Source organism: Bubalus bubalis, chromosome 9 (assembly GCF_019923935.1).
Source record: "Bubalus bubalis isolate 160015118507 breed Murrah chromosome 9, NDDB_SH_1, whole genome shotgun sequence".
Lineage (NCBI taxonomy): Eukaryota > Metazoa > Chordata > Mammalia > Artiodactyla > Bovidae > Bubalus > Bubalus bubalis.
Window position 1 is genome coordinate 42,276,145 of NC_059165.1, and position 25,917 is coordinate 42,302,061.

A 25,917-nucleotide genomic window follows, 5' to 3' on the forward strand; every position below is an offset into this window, starting at 1 on the left:
TATACCCTGAAAGGAATTTAGTGCAGTGATCCAAAATGAAGTACTCTGTGCTCTGGGAAAACTGGTAAAACAGCCTTCAGATAGTTAGATGTTTACAGGAGAAAATTTTATGAATCCAAGTTTCATCTTCTGTACTTAGAAAATGCTAAAGGCATTAATTGAGGTATTTGTTTCTTTTACCTAGTGGTGACCTTCTACTGAGATGTTTGATTATACTTCTCCAAAATCACATATAAGCTTATCTCTCCACCCTTCTTGGGCGTGGTCCCTCAGAGCTATCTGAGAGGCAGTCTCCTGAGCCAGTCTCACTTATGTGAAACTCACAACTCTCAGTTCTTAGCTCAGTGGACATTTGATAATTTGACTAAGGCTGGGGACTAGCCATTGTGACCACAAAGGAAGAAGTACCCTCTTCTCACCAGAAAGCCAGGTGACTCATCTTCAAGGCTAAGGGTAAGTGTATATTTGCCATGGGAAATCTGGTCTTTGCTCTGGCTTTCCCTGCTAAGCCTTCCTCTCATTTCCTTCGTGTTTGCTCTCTTATCTCCTCTGTCAGCACCTAGACTCCTATTTGACTCTAGGTGTAGGAAAGGAGCTGGGTAAGTAGGCACTGTTTCAGAGGACAGCTTTGCCTGTCTGTTGTAAGGGGCAGAGCTCTCAGTCACCTGGAGCAGACAGACAGCGGAAGCATTTTCAAGTGTGCTCCTGCTTCCTGGGTAAAGCATCTGCCTGCAATGCAGGAGACCCAAGTTCGATCCCTGGGTTGGGAAAATCCCCTGGAGAAGGAAATGGCAGCCCACTCCAGTATTCTTGCCTGGAAAATCGCATGGACGGCAGAGTCTGGTAGGCTATTGTCCATGGGGTCGCAAAGAGTCAGACATGACTGATCGACTTCACTTCAGTTCCTACTTCCTGCAGGCAGGCTTATGTGATTCACCCTGTAAGGGTGAAAGGAGAAGTTGCAATCTGAGAATTAAGACTTGTTCTGATACCATCTGATTGAGGGCCACACCAAGCAGTCTGCTTTCTCTTTCCTTCAGGCCAATAGCGTCATGCATCCTTGGGTAGCCATCCTGGGCCTCCTACTCCTGCCAGGTAAGTGAATAGGTGGATTGTGCTTTGGAACCCCAAGGATGTAGGGGGTGTGTAGGCATGATGGAGGGGGATTTTGTTGAAGGTAATGGGATCAAGCTTAAGTTCTAAGAATTAAAAAATCTATGGGTAGGTGAATAAGGCATGCTGCAGTACAGTACAGCTTATGCTGCTTTTTGTGTTTAAATTAAAAAAAAAAAAAGTAGTAGGTAGATGGTTGTGTATACATGAACTACTCAAGTATATGAGTAAGAAAGAGTAACCGTGGACGAGGGTGGGAAGAAGCAATGGTGATGGGTGGGAAGGAGACGAGTCCTTTATTGTACTATTTTGTACTTTTTGATTTTTTTTAACCATGGGTAACTGTTTCTTTTAAAAAGAAAGTATTTTAACTTCCCTGGTTTTCCAGTGGTTAAAACTTTGTGTTTCCAATGTAGGAAGCATGAGTTCTATCCCTGGTTGGGGAACTAAGATCCCACATGTGGTGCCAAGTGGCCAAGATTTTTTTTTAATCAATAATCAAAACATTTAATTTTTAATAAACAAAATAATTTATCTCATATTTTAACATTCTATGAGTTAGGGGAAATTTTTAGGAATAGACATAATCCTAAATTAAAAAAATCTCTAGAGGTAGGAATATGAGGAAAAGTATATTTTTAAATTGTATTCTGTAATAAACTTCTATAATCAGCATAAATTACCTTTATAATTCAAAAATGATATTAAGAAAAATTAAATATAATCAGAATTTTGGTAATAAAAACTAGACTTATTTTATATAACAATGAGTGTTTTATTCCCACAGCATTTCCCAGATTTACAGCCCAGTTCTAATTATGACTGGTTGTTGAATCTCAGATTCTTTTAAGGACTACTCAGACTCATTTGGCAATAACAGTTTTTTAAACCACTGCTGCAGGAGAGAGTTTTCCTGCCTGTTTGTTTTTAAGAGGTAAAGTTTAATATTTGATTGAATATTGTCCAATTTTTTGGTTTCACCTGGCCAACTGGACAGTGCTCCATTGCAGGACAGTCATCAACTCACAAGAAGGGATCCCTGCTTGAAGTTTTTTTAATCGATCCTAAATCCCATGATGGGCTTCCCAGGTGGCTCAGTGGTAAAGAATCCACCTACCAACGCAGGAGACATGGGTTTGATCCCAGAGTCAGGAAGATCCCCTGGAGAAGGAAATGGCAACTCACTCCAGAATTCTTGCCTGGGAAATTCCATGAACAGAGGAGTCTGGTGGGCTACAGTCCATGGGGTGGAAAGAGTCCAATACAACTAAGCAACTAAACAAAACAACAAAGCCCATTATAAGCCTCAGTTCCTTCTGAGAGTATTATAAACCCTTTTTTCCAAAAACTGATTTCTAAAGAGTTTATTAGCCTCTGCCTTCTTGCCAATGATGCTGTAAGTAGGCTATTAGCTGTTTTTTCTTTAACTTAGATTTGTGAGGTGAAGTTTTTTGCATAGCTATTTAAAAAATTGCAATAAAATTGAAAATCAAAAATTTTAAATGCAACTCTGTTTTAAAATCAGATTTCAACTGAGACAGTGACTGAATCCAGGGGAGAGGAAAAGCCACCTGTATGTATTAACATTTAGTAAGCAGATACCTGTCAAACACAGGATAAAATGCACACCACACTGATGCATTACTGGAGTGATGTTTGTTTCAAACCTTTTGGAGAGGGATTTGAATCATATTCACCAAAAGACTGAACATATTTCTACCCTTTGTCCTGATACTTTCTCTCATAAACCTGTCCTATTAGGAAGTAATCCTGAATACAGAAAGACATTTATATGATGTTTCATCCTCAAATATATCTGGTTAATAATAATACTGCTAAAGAATATGTTTACCAGAAAAATGCATATATTAAATTTACAAACTCAAGATACAGTTAGATAATTTCAAACAGCACAAACTATATAAAGAACAAAATGAAAATAAAATTAAAGTTAAAATTTTGAGACCTCATGCTCTGGTTTCTCTTTATTTACAGATGGTGTAACCTCTTACCATCGAGTGACTGGAGTGGCGGGTCAGAGTGTCACTCTACCCTGCTACTATAATGGAGAAGTCACAAGCATGTGTTGGGGCCGAGGGGCATGTCCTTGGGTGAACTGTGGAACTAACATCATCTGGACTGATGGATACAGAGTCACCTATTGGAGGGATGGACGTTATCAGCTAAATGGCAATATTCGTGGAAGGGATGTGTCTTTGACCATAAACAATGCTGCCGTGTCTGACAGTGGCTTGTATTGTTGCCGAATTGAGGTGAGAGGGTGGTTCAATGACATAAAAACCACCCTAGAGTTGAGGATCAATCCAGGTGAGCTTACCTTCCTACTTCTTTGATCACTTCCTGTGGGTTCTCAGAGATGAGTTTTCTGTTTGATATTAACTTTGTTTTCCTTTAGTAGGGAGAGAAAAGTTTCCTATGATTTTGTTTTCTAATAACTCTTCAACTGAATATCTTGTATTTGTGTAGACGGAAGTGTTAAGACTAACCTTGATTCAAGACCATAGGCTAGAGGATCTTCCTAGTCAGCAAACTGTCTCCTGAAGCAGTGCTTCAGGAACACTAGTTGGTTCATGAAAAAGCATTCACTGTTCCACACTGAAATATAATGAGTATTTTTTTGGAGCTGAATTTCTTCTTCTTGAAAATATGACCTTTCCTCTGAGGTCATTTCTTTGGAGAATTTTCAAATGTTCTTTCTTAACATTTTAAGACTCATAGAAAGTTTCACACAAATAAAACAGGTAACATAAGGTCCTGTCAAATAGATGTATTATTTGGTTTTGACAACTGTCAACTCAATTTTGTAGCATATACATTGAAAGAGTCTAGATAGTTTCATCCCCTCCCTCTACCCTTGGATTTTTTGAAGCACAATTCACACCATATCATGGCTCAGCTGGTAAAGAATCAGCCTGCAATGTGGGAGACCTGGGTTCTATCCCTGAATTGCGAAGATTCCCTAGAGAAGGGAATGGCTACCCAGTCCAGTATTATGGCCTGGAGAATCCCATGAACTCTATAGTCCATGGCGTCTCAAAGAGTTGCACACAACTGAGTGACTTTCACTTTCACTCACATCATATCACTAAATTGCTTGTTTAAAAGTTAAAATGGCTTTCTTATCCATTCGACTGCTGGTGGACATCTAGGTTGCTTCCATGTCCTGGCTATTATAAACAGTGCTGCAATGAATATTGGGGTACACGTGTCTCTTTCAATTCTGGTTTCCTCAGTGTGTATGCCCAGCAGTGGGATTGCTGGGTCATATGGTAGTTCTATTTGTAGTTTTTTAAGGAATCTCCACACTGTCCTCCATAGTGACTGTACTAGTTTGCATTCCCTCCAACAGTGGAAGAGGGTTCCCTTTTCTCCACACCCTCTCCAGCATTTATTGCTTTGTAGACTTTTGGATAGCAGCCATTCTGACTGGTGTGAAATGGTACCTCATTGTGGTTTTGATTTGCATTTCTCTGATAATGAGTGATGTTGAGCATCTTTTCATGTGTTTGTTAGCCATCTGTATGTCTTCTTTGGAGAAATGTCTGTTTAGTTCTTCGGCCCATTTTTTGGTTGGGTCGTTTATTTTCCTGGAATTGAGCTGCAGGAGTTGCTTGCATATTTTTGAGATTCATTCTTTGTCAGTTGTTTCGTTTGCTATTATTTTCTCCCATTCTGAAGGCTGTCTTTTCACCTTGCTTATAGTTTCCTTTGTAGTGCAGAAGCTTTTGATTTTAATTAGGTCCCATTTGTTTATTTTTGCTTTTATTTCCATGGGGGTTGATTCCAAGAATGTCTCCTCCAGTGGATAGCTGAAACTGCACAGAGTACCAAACCTTGTGCATGTTTTTTCCTGTGCTTGTCAGTTCAGTCGCTCAGTCATATATGACTCGTTGCTAATATACCAACGATAAATTTTAACTTAGAAATTAGGCACAGTAAGAGATTAAGGAAAGCTAATAATAAAATAGAACAATTATAACAACAAAAAAGAAAAAATAATTAAAATCACCTTATTGCAATATGAGAACATTTTCGTCTCAATAACTGTTCACTTTTGGCTTTTAAGAATTTCGTGAAATCCAAAGGACTGGGAAGTTTATGTTTTTCTATCTTGATGTAGACATTTTAATTTTTCTTACCACTTGGTGAAAGGAGCAGGTTCTAAAGGATTTCCTGGTTTCTGGTGCTCTTTCATAGTAAGTATTTTCCCACTAAAGTTTCTAATGAAAACAGAGCCCAATATTCAGAGCCTTTATAAGCTAGGTCTCTTTTAGTTTAAATGAACTTGATATTTCAATTTCATAACTTTTCCTAACTTCATCAAAGACACTTAGCTTATTTGATGAAGGCAAGTCAGATCAGGTCAATTGTGATGCAGAAAATAGCTGACTCAGGGAAAACATCTAGGAGGCAATTTAAGAAAGCCAAAAGATGCTGGTGCTATACAAATGTGGCAGGAGGCTGTGTGTGGAGAAGAGATTATTTTTGGAGTTGTGAAATTATATGATTGGTTTGGAGGAAGAAAGAAATTAATAGGGGACATTTGTAGTGCTTATAAATTCTTTAATAGATGAGTATTTGCAAAGTCACTGCTCTGTCCAGTGGGAAACGGGTTCATAACTGAGCCAAAGTGACTCTCTGCCTCCAACCCAATACTTTACTTGAGTTTTCTTGCACTTTTCACAGAAAGAGCTTACTTTCAACCTCTCTTAGGGCTCTTCCTCAGCAGCTTTTCCTAGCCTTAGTGTCCTAGCTTCTTCCTTAGGAAATATTTAGTCCTGAGCAAGACACATTAGTGGAACAAGCTGATTAAATTTCGTCCTTGTTATACTCCTTTGATCAGATGTTTTTCTACTTCCTCTTTTTCTTAAGTTTCATTTCAAACTGAAAGGTGGGGATTGAGACTGCACTGTTCTTCAAAATCTTTAACTATACTGTTAGACCCAGGCCAGCAAACTGTAGCCATAGGACCAGATCAGATTCTAAAATAAGCTCACCAACAGTTTTTTTTTTTTTTTTTTAATGAATAAAGGTATTAGAACACAGCCCCATCCATTCATGTATATACTATCTATGACTGTTGTCAGGGCTTCCCAGGTGGCATATGGCATCTGTGTTATGCAGCATATGTTAATGATGTGAATTAATCCACGTTTAGGATGCAGATATGTTGGGAGGGTACCCTTAGAACTGACAGAAGCGAATGCTATTTGTTTGGTCAATAGTCTGGTTCTTGGGAACTACTATTTGGATTCTAGTCATGTACTGCTGAGAGGACAAAGACAGCTTCAGGCTCTAGACACTTTCCCCTCCTTCACAGATGCTTATGAAGATATGTAAATCTGATATGTATGACTAGTCTGTACAAAGTGCTTCAACACAAATCCCATGTGTCATTTTTTAATGGCAACACCTCCCGAAATATCATCCTTTAAATGCCGTTGTTGCCTTGTTGTGACCATGTCTTCACTCCCTCCTCAGTCACAGATTCTAGTTGACCCATGACAAGAACTTGGAGTTCATGGGAGATAAGTGCTGAGTTCTGCCTGGGGACAGTGTGCTTGGTTGTGTTGGTGCACAGGCCCAGCACGAGTCTCTTGTTTCCTGCTGCTTGATGAATCCCTGCTTTCATGTTGATTTCTAGCTCCACCTACAACGACAACGACCACCACCACTACAACAACTACCAGCACTACTCCAACAACCACCACCACTACTCCAAGAACAACCACCACTACAAGAAAGACAACCATTACTACTACTCCAACAGCAACTACCACTATTACAACAACCACCACTACTACCCCCCAAACAACCACCACAACTCCAACAACCACCACCACCACTACTCCAACCACAATGGTCACCACTGCTCCAACAACCACCACCACTGCTGTGCCAACAACAATCAACACCACTACTCCAACCATGACAGTCACCACTGCTCCAGTGACAGTGAGGTCCTCTACTTCTGCTCCTCCAATGCCAGCACCCACAAAGGACCTCCAGCCAGGTAAGCAAAAGTACTTCTAAGTGCAGAAGTTTTTAAAGTAAGGATACACACCATCCAGGGCACTGTGTTAAGGCATATGGACAATCTAGGGTAGGGATTCTTAACAGGTTCCCAAACCTGGCTTCACAGAATCTGTGAACCATTGCACCCTCTTATATACATCTTTTGTATCTTTAAGCATTTTCAGAGTGAGAGGGACGTATGGTTTTTACTAGATTATCAAAGGAATCATTAATAGCAAGAAAAAAAAAAAAAAGCCAGACCACTGGTCATGGACATCTAAGAAGGATGGTGCATTCAGCCCTGTTTAACATAGAATTATGAGGAAAAAATAAGAGTGCCAGAAAAGGGCCAAATGAATGAGATTCTGTCTTACAAGGAGCTCTGAATAGAGATCATTTAATCCATTTTGAAGCCAAACCCAACACTTGAGGATACGATTTCGGTGAAGTTAATGCTTACTCTGTTTCCTGTTTCAGGAAACATGCTAACTACTTTATAATTTTAAGCCCCTTAATTCTTATGACAACCCCAGGACTGATGCTAAAGCTGAAACTCCAATGCTTTGGCCATCTTATGCAAACAGCTGACTCATTGGAAAAGACCCTGCTGCTGGGAAAGATTGAAGGCAAAAGGAGAAGAGGGTGGCAGCGAATGAGATGGGTAGACAGTATTGCTGACTCAATGGACATGAGTTTGAGCAAACTCCAGGAGACAGAGAAGGACAGGGAAGCATGGCATGCTGCAGTCATGGTGTTGCAAAGAGTCAGACACGACTTAGCAACTGAACAACAAAAGAAGTATAAAAAGTGAAATAATTCTATTGTTAAGCTCTCAGATCATTATCTTGATCAGATTTATTCATGAAAATGAAATGCTTACATAGCAGGTAACTACCATAAGGACATCTATTAATATATTTCTAAGAAACAGTCAAAGGGTAATTTCTGATTTAGTTTTGTTTGTTCTTTCTGCTGGGGGTGTAAATTTTCCTCCACTAATTGAACACTACTTTTCCATTCTTGTCATTCCTATAGCTTCTTTATCTTCTCCAACTCAGACAGCAGAAAGCCAGCCTACTACCCTGTATGAAAGAAACATAACCAGCTCACCATGGCACTCTTGTTCAACAGGTAACTTCAGTTTCTTTCCTGAACACCTGGGAACATTCAAATTTTGATAATATTAGCACATTGTTCAGAGCACATATTCTGAAATAAGACAAGCATGACTTGAATCCCAACAATGGCTATTCCATTTAGCTATGCAACTTGAACAAATGTCTTATTACTCTCTTTGAATCTGTGTTTATCCTTTGGAAAATGGAGGAAATATTACTTATTTTTACAAGCGTTCTTTGAGATAAAGATCTGGGGACACAGTTACAAGGTAAGCGATGGACTGGGAACTATGACCGTTACTTAGAATGTCCAGAAATACGTACATTTGAGTGACACAGGCAGCTTGTATGACTTGGGATCATCCACATACATATCCACATTTTGCTAAATAAAATGAATCAGCCTTGTCTTTAAACTTATTTCTAGGCATACTTCCCTGGGCAGAGCCTTAAAACAATTAAATCCAAACTGGTCCAGACTGAACTGGTCACCTGTTTATGCTTCCTCTAAGCCCCAGAAATTACACAGAGCCAGGAGGCTCCCCTGCTGCCTTGTCGAGCTTTCATTTCACATGGACACTTTGAGTTGGATTGAGGACATGGGCACCAGAGCCAAAGAGGCAGGTCCCACTAGGATTGTGCTATTCCATTCCAAAAGTCTCCCAGTTCTCCCTAGTTTGGGAAACTCCATATTCTTTTGAGATGTAAGATTAGTTTGTTTTTCCTATAATGGAGAAAGATGATATTGAATTGTCATCTTTCTGAGCTAACTCTGTTACCCATGGTAGTATATTTGGAGAGTGCCACGTGTGAACCCCTTTGTAATGCAGATCTGGCTTATTTGTCCATGTGCCTGTGAAGCATCCAAACAAGGTCTGATTTTGTAAGATTTTATAAGACTTGTGCATATGATTCATCATGCTCAGGAGTTGCTATTCTGTAGCAAACACCCAGGGTAGCCTACTTTGCCAATCATTCAAGGAAGCTCTTAATTGAAAACAGACATGCAGCAGGACTCAGATAGGGACCAATTTAATTGAAATTAGCTAATAGTGACATTTGGTTTTGAAACTGGAATCCTTGGTGTGAAGTGTTTCTTGGCACAGAAACAAGGAGAAAGCAGATAAAAATACAGGTAAGAGCAGTTGGGGCAACTACACCCCACACTTTTAGTCTAAGAGGAAGAACAAAGTAGAAAATGGGAAATTGTTCTCTAAAATATGTCACTAAAACCTGGTCAAGTAGACTTGGCAGCATGGAACAGGCATTGCAGCAGCTGTGTCCCCACGACTTCTGTGACTGCTGCCGTCTTGGCAGCATCTCTGAGGCCCTTAAGCCAAATCCTCACAGTGCCCGAGTCACACTTCAATGGGTTAAAGCCTCACAAAGTCAAGAATGTTAGTCCAGGAGGAATTTTGGTTTTCATAGGGCCTGCACCTATCTTTTCAGATGCACGTGCCAGCAAATTGTTGTGCAGTATCTCATTTAATTCTTTCAGGGCAGGTTTATTTCTTGCCATTGCCAGACTGAGGAGGACATTTAGTTCTACTTTGGAGACAAACAGCTTCCAATTCAACTGCCTGCCAATGGCAGTTTCAAGCTGCACACCCATGGGCAAGTTGTTTCATTCCTCACTACATGTTTGTAAGGAATGAAGGATAGGATATTTGGAAAATCCATTGCATGGTGTCCCTTCCCCTTTGCTCCTATTGTTATATAGCAACATAATTGTGACACCTGATATTTGTTTAATATGGTGTTAAGCACCTTACATGCATCATCTAATGTGATAACTTTATGAGATGGGTGCTATCAACAGCTTGTAGTTCAAGGTTACCCCAGCTAGAAATATAAATACATATATTTACATGCATATGTATGTAATGTGTATGTAAAGGACATTTGTCAAGGTCATATTGGTAAGTGACATGTCAGCACTGAAGTCAAGTTTCATATAACTCAAGTCCATGCTATTTTTTTGTAACATCACTCATTCTATAGCTTAAGGATTTAAGGTTATAACATAAATTATACAGAGACTAGACTGTAGACAGTGTCTGTCTCTTGAAGAAGTAGTGTCAGAATGTTTAAATTGTAGATAGAGTAATGTAAACTGTGAAAATTTAGGCGGATGTGGTTATTTTCACTACCATTAGAACATGATGGTTTTATAGCTCTGTCAGTAGTATGGGAATCTCTGAGACCTGCAGAATTTACATTGGATGGGAACATAGTGTGTGCGGTGGTTATGAGCTGAGGATCTTGTCCTTTAGTAGAGTTGGAAACTTCCACCATTTCAGCACCTCATCTAAAATTTCGGATTAAGAAAATGGGTATAAGGATGTAAAGTGATTGTATATAATAGATACTAAGTAAAGAGAGAATCCTGTATTTGACCTATATTTGCTTAGAAGGGCCAACAGTATATGTTCTGTGGGACAAAAGAGATTTTTCAAAACATTTAAATTTGGACATTGAAAACTTTAACACAATGTATCATTTTATATTGGGAATTTAGGTAGTATAAGGTATACTGGCCTTAGGAGTGTTGTAACATTTTTTCTAAAGCACATTTGGATCAGTGTCTGGGCACACTGGCATATAATGTAGGAGTTGGATGCCACCTGTTTGAGTATCTTAGTGCATTTCACTCACATTTTGAATGTAAAACCAATGTAATGTTCATTTTGAACAGAGTGGTTCTGCTCGTTGGATGTGTAATGACTTCTGAGCACTCATTGCAAGTTTCTGAGCTGCCATGAAAATACTGATTATTTATCTGTAAGTGGTAATTTTTAACCTAGTTCTGAGAATGGGTCACTCTGACTTGTCTAAAATTGTCAGTATATTTTCTGTGAGCATGCATTTTTTTCCCGCGCCATACGGAGAAAAAAAAGGGTCATTGTCAAAGTGTCCATGACAAAATGGTTAAGAAACACAACCTTACTACTTAAATTAATAAATTTTATTAACTTGGTGTTATTCCTGGGATGCCTACAGCATTAGGCCATATGATTATTCAACGTTCCATTCATTACCAGAATGCAGTGTGAATATATTTGGTGATTGCAGGAAAGTTCAATATCATTTTGTAATTATTATTAATTTTCTTTCTTGTTGAGCAGATGGAAATGGCACTGTGACCCAGTCTCCAGATCCTCATTGGCATAACAATCAAACTGTAAGCATATTCCTTCCTATTTTATTAGCCTGATTCACTTATATGTCTCTTCTGGAATCAAGTTACATTTAGAGATTATTATTGTCAGACTAGTCCACAGATTGATTCTTTCTAATTTAAAAAAATAAAGGAAGAAACAATTTGACTCTTAAATAGGGATAGTTTAATTAATTTTAAGTCTATATAGCTGCACTCCTTTGTTAGAAATACCTGAAAAGTGATATTTTTCTCTAGCACACATATACAGCCAAGACAGAATTTCTCCTGACTATAAGACAAGAAAAAAAGAGTGAATTAATTCAGGCATAGTAACTTAACATCATATAACAAGAAAGACTTAGATCATTGTTAGAGAAATAACATGCCTTGAATTGATGTAGTGGAATGGGGGCCATCCCCACCAAAAATATTATGTCAATGAAAGTGTGGTTCCTTAAACATAGGCCCCCTAATATCCTTTTCCAATCCAATTTTCCTCCTATAGAGAAATTCTGAGGCCACTGCTGAGTCTTTCTATATATAATCCTCCCCATATGATGACATATTAAGGTCCTAAGGTCTTCAAACTCTTTGATTCTGTAATTTGTTCTTGTATTTTCCCCACAATTAGCTTGGGAAAAATCCAAGGGACTATAGTCTTATGATGTTCATCAAAGCCTTATCTTTGTGTGTAAGTTAGAAGAATTTATCAGTGAGATTTTTACTTTTGGCTCCCTTGGGTGAAACAACTTTCCTTTCACTATGTGCAATTAACTCTTAGAAGCAAAAAACATGAACAGACTCAGGTATGAGAGCAATCTTGATTGCAAGTGGTGAGAAATTGCAGCATGGACATTGTAAGAGAAATTCAAGTTCAAGCAAAGTGGGGTTAATGTGACGTCAAATGGCCTTATGTTGCATAACTTAAGTGACAATGAGAACACTACCACGTAGGAATGATATGAAAGATTTTAATCACTCTGATGATATGGGTACTGATTGATCTGATGGATATGGGCTAAATTTGTGGTGCTTGTTAAATAGCAGAACTGCCACCATGTAAATGTCATGTCAGTCAGACTTATGCTAGTTTTAAAAGAAGAAACACTCTGAATGAGAAGATTGTTTTTGACCTCAGTTACCTGCAAGACAGGTATATTCAGTAGCAATTAATCTCTTCTATATAATGTAAGCAATACAGAAGCAAGTTCACAATAGGTGGTAGCACAATCGTGGGATTTTTGTGTCTTGACCGTGAAGATATCAAGTGTCTCCCAAGTATCTTGAAACCAAGCAGCATATATATCCACCCAGTAGGTCAACTTCTTGAGCTGCATCTTAAGAGGAGAATGAACATATACATGAAGATATATAAAACAAGATATACATTGCTGCTGTTTATAATCATGAAAATGTTATAAACAACCTAAAAGTTCAATAATAAGAGATTAATAACTTATCAATTAAACATGCCCACTTATTGCCACTAAAAATGTTGTCACTTCAGTGTACTTACTGCCATGAGAAGACAGTGTCAATTGTTAAACGAAAAAACTAACTTTTCAGATAGCATTGGGACCTCCCTGACAGTCCAATCATTAAGACTTCAAGCCTCCAATGAAGTAAGTACAGGTTCGATGGCTGATTAGGGAACTAAGATTCCACATGCCAAGTAGCATTGCCAAAAATGAAAAAATATATATATTATATATAGGTTATAGATACAAGATAAAATGATGTGTACACTGTAGTATACATTGGATAGGGTAACTGTGTCTGTTAAGAAAACTACTAGAAAGATAAAATTCTAAAAGAGTATATAATGAAAAATGGTAATAGTAACTATTTCTGGATGTTGAAATTATGGTTGATTTTTGTTTTCCTTTCTTTATCCTGAGCTGCACACTCAAAAATGAACTTCCAGTTTTTATGTAACATAATATTTTTTAAAAAGCAAACAAAGACTGCTTTCTGTAACCCTGTGTTCCATCTAACTGCTTTCCCTCCCACAAGTAAGGTGATAACACAGCTTTTCCCCCCCAAAGCACTATTTTCCATTTAGGCAAGGACACCTCAGAGGCTAGATCACCCTCCTCTGTATTCCTCAGAGTGTTTATCAGGAGGTACCTGAAGTGCCTTTCCCAAGAACCCTATTTAATCTGCATTTGACAGCAAAAGAGGTTTAGAGAGGCTAAATAACTTGCTAGGGTTACAGAGCAACTAAATAAAAGTTAGTCTGGGATTCTGACTCCAGAGATTAAACTCTTATGCAGGAGAAGACTTGAGACTTAATCTTTTTCTCTGATTTTCACTTCCTTTCTGTTAAAATACCTAGATGGTGGGACATCTTTAGAATTAGAATTAAGCTGTGTAATGGAGGCAAGCATGATGGCCTGGTATATTTTGGGTTTACTCTAGGAGGTGATGATCTGTCACACTAGGAATTTTTTTCCCAATTGCACAGCATTTTAGTTGTTAAGCAGAGCCATGAATCTGAGCAGCTACTTTCATGCCCATTTATAAAGATATAGAATCTTGAATTCTAGTTCAAAAAAGTGTTTTAATTAATGGCCAGTTTCAGGAACTGATCACATTCAAATAGCACCTCCATGGCAACTTATATAGGAACAAAATTGTTTTTGATTAGTATCATGCTGCTAAGTGACTTCAGTCGTGTCCGACTCTGTGTGACCCCATAGACAGCAGCCCACCAGGCTCCCCCGTCCCTGGGATTTTCCAGGCAAGAACACTGGAGTGGGTTGCCATTTCCTTCTCCAATGCATGAAAGTGAAAAATGAAAGTGAAGTTGCTCAGTTGTTTCCGACCCTCAGCGACCCCATGGACTGCAGCCTTCCAGGCTCCTCCGTCCATGGGATTTTCCAGGCAAGAGTACTGGAGTGGGATGCCATTGCCTTCTCTGGATTAGTATCATAAGAGGATTATTTATGAAAAGAGCTTATTATTTTAAAAATATATATAAATTATAATAATAAAGTACACTCTTTTGAAGCATACAGTTTGAGCTTTAACATATCTGTACCCTTCTCTAAATACCACTGCAAGTAAGATGTAAACATTTCCACCACCCTGAAATATATTTTGAATTTTGTGTTGTCTTAGAATTTCATCATAAAGCTATAACTTTACATCATTTGGTCTTACCCCTCATGATCCAGAACTAGCCAGGGGCCAATAAACAATAATTTGTCTGGGTATATTATTTTCTGAAATGTTTTCTGCCTATAATGCTAACAAGATCGCTTTATTTTTCTGTTTTGTGTTTGATCTGCTGATGTTTCTGTAGATTGTAGCGCTGGCACAAGAAACATGGATGAGCACCAACAAGGGAGTCTACATTGGAATCTCGGTTACTATTTTGGCATTGTTGGTCATGTTTGTGGTATTCTGGATTAGGAGAAGTAAGTTACCTCAGGACTGAAATATTCAGAAATATTCTTGAGCCCACAGGAGTATTCTTGAATCAACTGCATGTAGCTGTACATTCCATAAGATATCCATTTCATGTAACTTCTTTGGTTCTTACCTTGTTCTTTTTTTATTTTTTATTTATCTTAAATTTATTGTTCCATAAACATGAAGAAATAAGCACTGGTTGTGTAAAGTTGAGATTTGTAAGTCAAAAGCGACTGTAATATACAACATTTGTTCCCTCCCATTTTGTTCTTTTCCCGTTCCCTCTATAACAATTTTTTATCCCTATTGGGAGTAAAACTGTTGATGGTTTTATAACACCCACTTAATAGAAGAAGCACAAGAGACATTAGAAGGGTACATGATTTCAGAGCTAGGAGAAGAACAAAGTGTTTCACATAACAGTCATCCATGCCTCCTGGTCTCCTTCCACCAGTTGTGTGTGTATATGTGTGTAAAATCTGTCTTCTATGGGAGAAGCGCAATATTCAGGGTTTTTTCAGTGAAATATAATGGCATTAAAGTAAGCTAGGGCATGTAGGTCAATACACTATGAAGCACAAGATATTCTATACCAAGGGGCTTACTTGGCTCCTAGAGATTCAAGAGAAGTTACCTGGAGTTATCAGGTTAGGGTCCAGATTGATTTTTTTTCTCCTTCTTTTTAAAAATATTCTTTCTTTGAAATTAATTTTCTTTTGGACTCAGAGCTGTACTGATTTTGCTCATATTAAAGTAATAATCTTAATAATATACTGGTTTGGAAAAAAAATCTCATGAACTCTTTGGCTTGCATGTTTAATTTTCTCTTCACTTCCCCCTCAATTTAGGATATTTTTGCATGGGGAGCAAGGTGGAGCTACTACGGTAAGTTTGAAATGGTTTGTGTTAATAATGCCTTTGATGTTCTTACTCTAGTAAACCTAAGAAAAATGTCTCTGTCCCTCTCCTCTTTTCCTTCTGAGTTCTCCATTTTATACTCTGGATCCTGGAAAATCTACTATATAGAGCACCTCCATTGCTGTTCAACCTTGCAGTGATGATTTTAGCATCTCTATGCTGCTGCTTCTAAGTTGCTTCAGTCGTGTCTGACTCTGTGCAACCCCATAGATGGCAGCCCACCAGGCTCCTCCTTCCCTGGGATTCTCCAGGCAAGAATACTGGAGTGGGTTGCTATTTCCTTCTCCAAGCATCTCTATATTTCTCTGGAATTGTGTCATAACTGCTAAAGAAATAACACCTCAAACCTTATCTCTTAGAGCAAGAGAACTAAATTGCAGATATTGTTTCAGGGGTCATTTGAATGGGTTGTTTAGTTTGTTATTTGATTTCATTCAGTGCTTTGTTTATTGCATGTCTATTGAATCTCTATTATATTCCGAAAAGATGAGCAGAACAGACAGAAAACATATAAATGAATAAGCGGGGCCTTATAGAACTTCCAGAGAAATACCATGGAGAATACTGAATCAGGGCAGTAGGCTATGTGAGTGAGCCCCAAAGAAGCAGAAGGCAGCTCTGCAAAAATCTGCAGGAAGACACCTCCAGGCTGAAGACCTGCAAAGGCAGGGGATAGGGACATGCCTCCAGCTCCCCATGGTTCCCACCATCCCCTATTATTCCATACCCAGACTGCTGTGTTCATTTACATTAGTTGTCTGGCCTCACAGGCATTTCAATTTACAGTTTTTGCAAATTTACCCTTTCACCCAATAAAAAATTAAATCTTCTTTGTATGCATCCCTGCAGTCATTTTCCCAAGCATCTGTAAAGGTCAGAAACCAGTACCTACTTCCAGCAAAACAAACTGCTTCATCTAGTCCAGCTTGGGCTTTAAGCCAAGTCTTTCTTTGTTCCAAATTTGTCCCTCTTTAACTGCCATCCATTATTCTTAGTTCTCTTTCATTGGATGTTTGTACCCAATCTTTCCTACATCTGAGTTAATCACATGAGCCAGTCCACAAAATACGCCTTGAATAATCTCCAGCATATTGCAAGTGTTCCATAGATGCTGGATTTTATTATTGCAAACATGACCTTCCCAGCAATAAACCTGTGAGACAGGCAGTAGTATTATTCTCAGTTTACTAATTAGAAAACAGGTTTAGAAATGTTAAGTGACGTCCAAGGTCACACCACACAGGAGGTCTCTTTAGAGTCCATAACCAGAATTTTAGGAGTTTTTGACTGTCAGCTTCCAAGAGTGGAAAAAAAAAAAGTACTCCCTACAGACAGAAAAGCATGAATGATAACATCTTTTAGTTTATTTTTGTTCTTTCAATGTTTACTTCTTTAAAGTTTCAGTTTTCAATCACTTAATTAGAAAAGAAAATATTTGTTGTAGAAGATGCTGTATAATATAGGGAAGCAAACAAAACAAAAACAAAAAGGTGTATTTCCTCATGATGTTATTTTTGGAGGCAGCTATATCACATTGACTCATTTTGAGCTCTGATACCTAACCTGTTTCCACACATGTATGACTAATCTACTTAAAGATCAGAGCAGAGTGATGATTCATTGCATTTCATTTCATTTCTGGGCAGGCTTGGGTAACAAAAATAGTGTCTACGGACAACTTCTACAAAAGCATTGATATCAAAACCCCACAAATGACCTTTGTGTACACTTGATGTGTGAGCATTCATGTTATAAAACTCATCTAACCCATGGCTTTCTAATTTTGACTGTTAAGGCAGGGTGTGATTTTTGACTCTGTGATCTAGAACACTCTTAGGTGATGCAATTGTATTTTACTACATCTGATATGCTCTGATATTTTGTATACTTATATATATTTATCTTAAATACAGGATACATACCACTAAATAACATCGCTAAAGGGTCACAGTTCTCTGGTAGAAAAACACCAGCCAAACCATTTTCTGGCCATCTTTGAGACTGTGCATCCTGGTTTAATACTTCAATTTGATGTGTGGTATTTGTCTTCTTAGATTATAAATTTTTGTGTTCTATTGCATGAGTGTCTTGAAAGAGACCAGTGTGAGTTTTTTGAAACCAAAAGGTGTGACTTTCTACCTCCTTATCAAAAATAATTTCCTGTAACTTCATATTCACAATTCTGGAAGCTTCTATTCATTTCATAGGATGTTTGAATGGGGCTCTGAGAAATGCAAATACCCAGGCTTGAATGAATATAAACAAATATGCTGCTCATACCTGAGAATTGATCCTCTTTTTCTTACTCGTGTTATTGTTTCTACAGTGTGATTCCATTGAAAGATTCTCGCATTGGAGCTTTGAAAAATGCAGCTCTGAAGCCTATCCAAGCAGAAGACAATATCTGCATTATTGATGACTCTCACTAAGTCCTGGATCCAGATTCTAAAGTGCTATGCCTTGACTATAGCAGACAGTGACCAGACACCGTGTCAGAGTCCTCTGAATCAGCTGCAGAATTTTTCAGTCAGTTTCCCATGGCATTCCTCTGAGTAAGGGACACTGGATAGAGGGATGCTAGCTCAACTGTGTAAAGTCAACCTCTGTCACAGAGTCCTAATTTTTTATATTAAATTGGTTCAAACTTTCTGATCATTGCAAAGGTCTCTTCAAAACATGAAACATACTTCTTAGAATTGTACATTTTCTTTAGACCTCATGAATCCTGTTTTCCATCAAGAATTCTCATTGGGAAGATAGAAAAAAAACATTTCTACCTCAGTTACCAAGGCTGTCAAGAATACCTGAATACAACAGAATCAGGACATCTAATCTGGGACTTTAAGGACTTAACATACAAGCACTTCATGATTGTCCTATCAACTGACTCCAAATGTGATATTGCTTAGGGTCCCCAAGGTTTCAAATCATGGTGTGTACAGGTTTTTATTCACCCAATGGAAAAATGGCAGTGAGCAGTCAGAATGGCTGCGATCCAAAAGTCTACAAGCAATAAATGCTGGAGAGGGTGTGGAGAAAAGGGAACCCTCTTACACTGTTGGTGGGAATGCAAACTAGTACAGCCACTATGAAGAACAGTGTGGAGATTCCTTAAAAAACTGGAAATAGAACTGCTTTATGACCCAGCAATCCCACTGCTGGCCATACACACTGAGGAAACCAGAATTGAAAGAGACACGTGTACCCTAGTGTTCATCGCAGCACTGTTTATAATATCCAGGACATGGAAGCAACCTAGATGTCCATCGGCAGATGAATGGATAAGAAAGCTGTGGTACATATACACAATAGAGTATTACTCAGCCATTAAAAAGAGTACATTTGAATCAGTTCTAATGAGGTGGATGAAACTGGAGCCTATTATACAGAGTGAAGTAAGCCAGAAAGAAAAACACCAATACAGTGTACTAATGCATATATATATGGAATTTAGAAAGATTGTAACAATAACCCTGTATACGAGACAGCAAAAGAGACACTGATGTACAGAACAGTCTTTTACTCTGTAGGAGAGGGCGAGGGTGGGATGATTTGCGAGAATGGCATTGAAACATGTATAATATATATGAAATGAGTTTCCAGTCCAGGTTCGATGCACGATACTGGATGCTTGGGGCTGGTGCACTGGGACGACCCAGAGGGATGGTAAGGGGAGGGAGGAGGGAGAAGGGTTCAGGATGGGGAACAGTGTATACCTGTAGCGGATTCATGTTGATAAATGGCAAAACCAATACAATATTGTAAAGTTAAAAAAAAATGAAAAAAAAAAAAAAGAAAAATGGCAGTGAGTGTAATTTTGCCATTATAGACAAATTTGGTTTCTCAGGGTTCTGGAAATACAAGGCATTGAATGCTTTCTTTGGGAGGAGGATGGTATTGTAGCAGTTAGCAGAAGCAATGGTATTGAGTAGACCATGAAGACACCAGGAGAAGAAAATCAATTGCCATATAATTTATGATATTTTTGCTACATCAGTGCCACAGTTCTTGGTGCTTATGTTGACAACTGGAAGGCTCTGATTTTTAGAACCAGGCAGGGCAGAAATAAAAAAAATACAAGGAAAAAAGAGATGGAAGGAGTAGCAAAGAGGCTTTCTGTTTTAGAAAATAGAGTTTGCAAAAAAAAAAAAAAGAAAATAGAGTTTGCAAATATAATAGTATTGTTTGATAGTGTTACCAGTTTCTACAAAATGCTAAATTGTCCTCAAACCACTTTGATTTTTAAAATTGTTTTGGAAGGATAAAAGGTCTTTTTCATATTGAATCAATACCTGTGTTATATTTCTTTTTCACAAGTCAATTAAATTTTGGTTTTCCCAGAAGAATTAGACAAAGGCTAAATGTAAGGATAATTTTAATCATTTAGAATAATTTCTACATGAACAGCTAAAAGGCTGGAGATTAATTTCACTTTGAGTAAACCCTGAAATAACTCATGCTTGAGTAATTTGGGGGAAATTCAGAGGTACTCACACCAAAGTGGTCCATGAGGGCTGGATGCTTGTTTTTTTTTTTTTTAATATAAATTTATTTATTTTAATTGGAGGCTTATTACTTCACAATATTGTAGTGGTTTTGCCATACATTGGCATGAATCTGCCATGGGTGTACATGTGCTCCCCATCTTGACCCCCCTCCCACCTTCCTCCCCATCCCATCCCTCTGGGTCATCCCAGCACCAGCCCCGAGCATCCTGTATCATGCATCGAATCTGCACTGGCGATTCATTTCACATAAGATAATATACATAGTTCATTGCCATTCTCCCAAATCATCCCACCCTCACCCTCTCCCACAGAGTCCAAAAGACTGTTCTATACATCTGTGCCTCTTTTGCTGTCTTGCATATAGGGTTATTGTTACCATCTTTCTAAATTCCATATATATATGCATTAGTATACTGTATTGGTGTTTCCTGCATCTTCTCAATCCTTGTCTCCAGGCTATTTATCTGTGATTCCATTTTGTTTTCAAGATTTTGGATCATTTTCATTATCATTATTTGGAATTCTTTATCAGGTAGATTCCCTATCTCTTCCTCTTTTGTTTAGTTTGATGGGGATTTATCCTGTTCCTTTACCTGCTGAGTATTTCTCTGCCTTTCATCTTGTTTATATTGGTGTGTTTGGGGTGGCCTTTCCATGTTCTGGCAGTTTGTGGTTCCTCTTTATTGTGGAGGTTCCTCACTGTGGGTGGGGTTTGATGGGTGGCTTGTCAAGGTTTCCTGGTTAGGGAAGCTTGTGTCAGTGTTCTGGTGGGTGGAGCTGGATTTCTTCTCTCTGGAGTGCAATAAAGTGTCCAGTAGTGAGTTATGCGATGTCAGTGGGTTTGGAGTGACTTTGGGCAGCCTGTATATTGAAGCTCAGGGCTATGTTCCTGTGTTGCTGGAGAATTTGTGTGGTATGTCTTTCTCTGGAGCTTCTTGGCCCTTGGGTGGTGCTTGGTTTCTGTGTAGTATGGAGGCTTTTGATGAGCTCTTATTTATTAATGCTCCCTGGAGTCAGAATGTCTTTGGTGTTTTCAGGATTTTGACTTAAGCCTCCTGCCTCTGGTTTTCAGTCTTATTCTTACAGTAGCCTGAAGACTTCTCCATCTATACAGCACCAATGATAAAACATCTAGGTTAATGATGAAAAGTTTCTCCATAGTGAGGGTCACCCAGAGAGGTTCACAGAGTTACATGGAGAAGAGAAGAGGGAGGAGGGGGATAGAGGTGACCAGGAGGAGAAGAGGTGGAATCAAAAGGGGAGAGAGCAAGCTAGCCGGTAATCACTTCCTATGTGCTCTCCACAGTCTGGATCCCTCAGAGATGTTCATGGAGTTACACAGAGAAGAGAAGAGGGAGGTAGGAGACAGAGGTGGCCAGGAGGATAATAGGGGGAATCAAAAGGAGAGAGACAGATCCAGTCAGTAATCAGTTCCCTAATTAAGTGTTCTCCACAGGCCAGAACACACAAAGAGATTCACAGAGTTGGGTAGAGAAGAGAAGGGGAAGGGAGGAGATAGAGGTAACCTGGTGGAAAAAAAGGAGAGCCTAAAGTGGCGAGAGAGCAATGAGGCCAATAATCTCACTCCGAAGTAAAAATGGGTACTGAAGATTGGGTTCTTAAAGGTACAAAATTGATAACAAATACCAAAAAGCAAAGATTAAAAATCTAGTGTAGAGGTTAGATTCTCAAAAATACAATATTAAAAAAAAAACAAAGTCACAAAATTATAAAATATATATATATGAAGTTTGCTTTAAAAATAGGGTCTTTTTTTTTTTTTGCAAGGTAATAGTAGGTAATAAAAATGAAAATTAAATGAGTAATAGAGGAGTTAAAAATTTTTAAAAGTTTAAGAAAATTTATAAAATTATAATAGTAAAAAACATATCTAGGACTTTCTCTGGAGCTGTTGCATACAGTTTGGGGCAGTTCATTTTCAGATAGTTCCTTGGTCTGGCTTATACTTCTTCAAGATCTATAGGCCCCTTCTTATGTAGTTGGTGCTAACTACAGGGTTTTAATCTATTGCACCTCTCACTTCCAAAGCAGTTCCCTCTGTTTATTTTAGCTTCTTCTGTTTGCTGGTCTCTTCAGTGTCTAATTTCCACCCTGACACAAGGGGCAGGTGGAGGTCACTTTTCTTAGGCTCACTTGTTCAGTCGTGCTGTGGGGAGGGAGGAACACTGCAAACAAATATTACTGGCATGTGTGGGGAGTGCTTGCAGTGTCTCGGCCACACTGGGTTTGCCCCTGCTCACAGCACGTGTGCTTTCCCAGTCTACGCTGCTCAGGCTCTAGGTTGCTCTGCCGGGAACTGTCTGTGGCAGGCCCTGGGTTGCAAGCACTTTCCAGGTCTAAGCCGCTCAGGTTCAGGTTCTCGGGTAGTCCACCAAGGCCCAGACTAGGTTGGGCCTGCGTTTTGTGCCCTTCCCAGGTCCAAGCAGCTCAGGTGACCAGGTGTTTGGTGAGCGCAGTCCCTGCCCCCCGACCGTTGGAGGCTGCGTCTTATCGCCTCCCCGTCCTCCGCTCAGTTTTCTGGGTGTACAGCGGCCGCACCTTCTCAGGTGAGCCGTGTGTCTCTTCTGGGAAGCTGATCTCTGGTTGTGATCCTCCCAGTGGATTGACCATCCAAAATCCCAAGAAGTCTTGGTTAGCAGTGAAGCCTTCTTGCAGTTTGGTAGAGGATGCCTCTCTGGGGTCGCAATTGCCCCCTTCCGGCTCTGGCTGCCCTCCCCTGCTTGTCTCCGGTGGGGGATGGGCCGGTCCGCAGCTGGCTAATTCTGCTCAGTCCTTTGTTCTGTGAGCGGGCCTGGTGATGTCTTAGGTTAAGGCTTTTTGCAGGATAGCTATCCCACAGAATGGGAAGCTATCTCAAGTTAGTTCCCTCAGATTGCCCTCGGGGCATTCAGGCCCAGTCCTTACCCGAAGCAATGCAGCCTGCGCCTCCCTGTCCAGCCCCTGCTTGCTCATGGCTTATAGAGCATCTGGGTTGCTTCTCTGCTGGGACTTGCAGTTAGGCACATAATCTCCTTTTGAAGAAAATGGGCTGCCTTTCTGGGTGCCTGATGTCCTATGCCAGGATTTAGAAGTTTTGTGGAATTTGCTCAGCATTCAAATGTTCTTTTGATGAATTTGTGGGGAAGAAAGTGGTTTCCCCATCCTATTCTTCTGACATCTTAGACCAAATAGAACATCTAATCATCATGGCTCTATATGATCTATAACCAGTATTTATTAGAGCTAAAACCTGAAATGTTGTAATATCAATAGGTAATATTTACATTTACGTGTACTACTAGTTCATTCTTTATGAAATTTTGGGTTAATGTTTTATCTCTACCTATAAATGTAAATTCCATAGAAAATCAGGAACTTATCAGCGCATTAACAACTGTATCCCCTAGTGCACACCTGATTCTTCGTACACACTTCATAAATATTTGAGGATTGAATGGATAAATGTTCCTTACAGCAGCCCTGTGAGAGAAGAGTACTTATTCCTATTGTATAGATGAGGACCCTAACACCCTAAGTTTACTAATATACAGCTTCCAGGAGCTTTTTGTGTTTTGTTCACTGTTGTACCTCTTGATGCATGGGCTCAGTGTGTAACACACTAAATAGTTCTTGAATAAATAAATGGAAAAGGCCCCAACTTAGCCTAGATCATATGGATGGTAAGCAACAGAGGTAGAATTCAAACTCAAGTCTCATTGGATCCATAACACATTCCTTTTACTTTTTGGAATTGTTTAAAACCCACATAATAATGGAAATAACAGTGCAGTTAGAGCATGTTATTTGATATTTTGTCACATATACTTTGTTTCTCTCTTTACGTATACAATTTTTTTTTTTTTCTGAACCATTTGTACAGGTGTTTCAGACATCTTGACACTACACATAAACACTTTAGTCTGCACTTCCTCAGAATAAGTATATTCTCTTAGATAACACAATTCCACTTTTATACCTAAGAAATTTCAGATTAATTTGAATTTGTACAGAATATTCCCCAGATTATTTCATTGTTATTTTATGTTTTCCCTTCCTATTCAGAACCTGATCAAGTATCATATACTGCCTTGGTTGCTAACTCTTCAGCAAAGCCCGTTCTCTCAATTCTATTACATGTTGTCCAGAAAGTGCTTAACTCAACTACAATACTTTATTTCCACAGTCTCATCACTTTGGCCAACCTTTCTCCTTCAGGGTTGGCAAATACAGCAACAGAGGGGATGCACCCAGAGGAAAACATCTGTATCATTGAGGAAAATGTATATGAAGTGGAGGATCCATAAGAGTGTGACTGCTCCGTCAACAGTGGGCAGCAATCCTAACAACCTCTGGGCTGCTGTCACCTTTCAACGCCACCAGATTCAACCACTTCATTTAGGGGCTTGGTGTTGTCTTCTTTGAAGACATGAGATGGCTCAGCTGACTGATTTGAGACATTCTGCCCTTGGCCACTGAGCAGAGTTTTTCCATATTTTAAAGATAACTAGCTCACTTGAGGATTGAACTGGGACCTGTGTGGTAATACACAGGCACTACATTGCCTCTGTGTTCCATCCACCCAACTCAGAGACTGCTAATTGGGACATTAGAGCTCCAGTGGGCTTTTACAGAGAGTAAGAATCCTTAATATGGGATCTCTGGAATTCTAGATATTCAATTACCTGGTGTGTCCATGAAACTCCTGAAAATACAGGGGAAATTACATGCTGAGATATATGTGTGTCTTTTTCAATACAGGAAGTCTAAAGCGACCACTGATTCTCAAAGACCTCTGCGATCCATAGAAGGGGTTAGGAAACTACTGGAGTAGGACTAGGTGGTCTTGATGCCCTCAAAGCCTCAAGGTTTATACTTCTTTGAATGTTGACTCTGCAACAGTAAGTGCCAATGCACAGCTCTTCTTGGCCTCAGTTAAGAAGATGGCCCAGCAAGGCCTGCGATGTGGCAGATGCTCCTGGAGAAAAAGGAAGTACACTCAGGGTGTATTGACCAGTTTTGCTTGGGTTGTACTCAAAGGGAAAGATCTCTAACCGACTTCTCCATTCATGGAGAGAAATGGAGCAGTGTTTTTCATAAAAGAAGGAGCAGGAGTGGGACACAAATTCTGTTCCCTGGTGGAAAGTAGGTGAAGGTGTCTAGCTGTCTTTATTTGTCAGAGTCAGATCCCTTCGTGCTTTGACAATGGTCCTTAAGCTTCAGTGCCAAGATGGTGGAGAGTAGGTTCATCTTGCCTGTTCTTTTCCTCCCCAGTTATGGCACAACTCTGACACATAATAGAGATTTACTTAATATCTTTGGAGTGAAAAAATTAAATAAGTAGAAAGGTAAATTTCTGGAAAAACTTTTCCATTGGAGAGTTCAGATAGAGCTCTGTACCTTCACTTGTGGGGAACTCAAAAATACTCTTAAGCTCCTGTTTCTGGTCTTGTCCAGCTCTTAGTTTCTCAGCATCATCTTCCAGCTCAGGCCCTGGAAGTCTATTACTCTCCTGTTTTCTTTCTCTTTTCTGCTGGATGAATCAACAGTAGAGGCCTGCCTGAAAATGGCCTTCTCAGGGTGATGACTAAATGCTACTGTGTTGCATGCAGGAGCTGTTGGTCACCAAGGATGCAGGCTTCCTGTTTGTTAC

The 25,917-nt window shown here is 39.2% G+C and overlaps 2 protein-coding genes across 2 annotated transcripts in view; both read left to right on the forward strand.

The window, feature by feature from the left end:
* The first annotated feature begins 411 nt into the window (after positions 1-411).
* Positions 412-25,917, forward strand: part of LOC112586849 (mucin-2-like) — a 72,106-nt gene continuing 46,600 nt past the window's right edge. The window contains exon 1 of the mRNA XM_045166552.1: positions 412-430. The gene's annotated coding sequence lies outside the window, so the exon portion shown is untranslated. The remainder of the gene's footprint in view (positions 431-25,917) is intronic.
* LOC112586847 (hepatitis A virus cellular receptor 1) lies at positions 1,041-18,408 on the forward strand. The gene is made up of 8 exons (XM_025292345.3): positions 1,041-1,095; positions 3,109-3,441; positions 6,779-7,147; positions 8,185-8,280; positions 11,393-11,448; positions 14,732-14,846; positions 15,690-15,726; positions 18,086-18,408. Exons 1-8 carry the CDS (start codon positions 1,053-1,055, stop codon positions 18,186-18,188), a joined length of 1,152 nt encoding a protein of 383 aa, XP_025148130.3. The 5' UTR covers positions 1,041-1,052; the 3' UTR covers positions 18,189-18,408.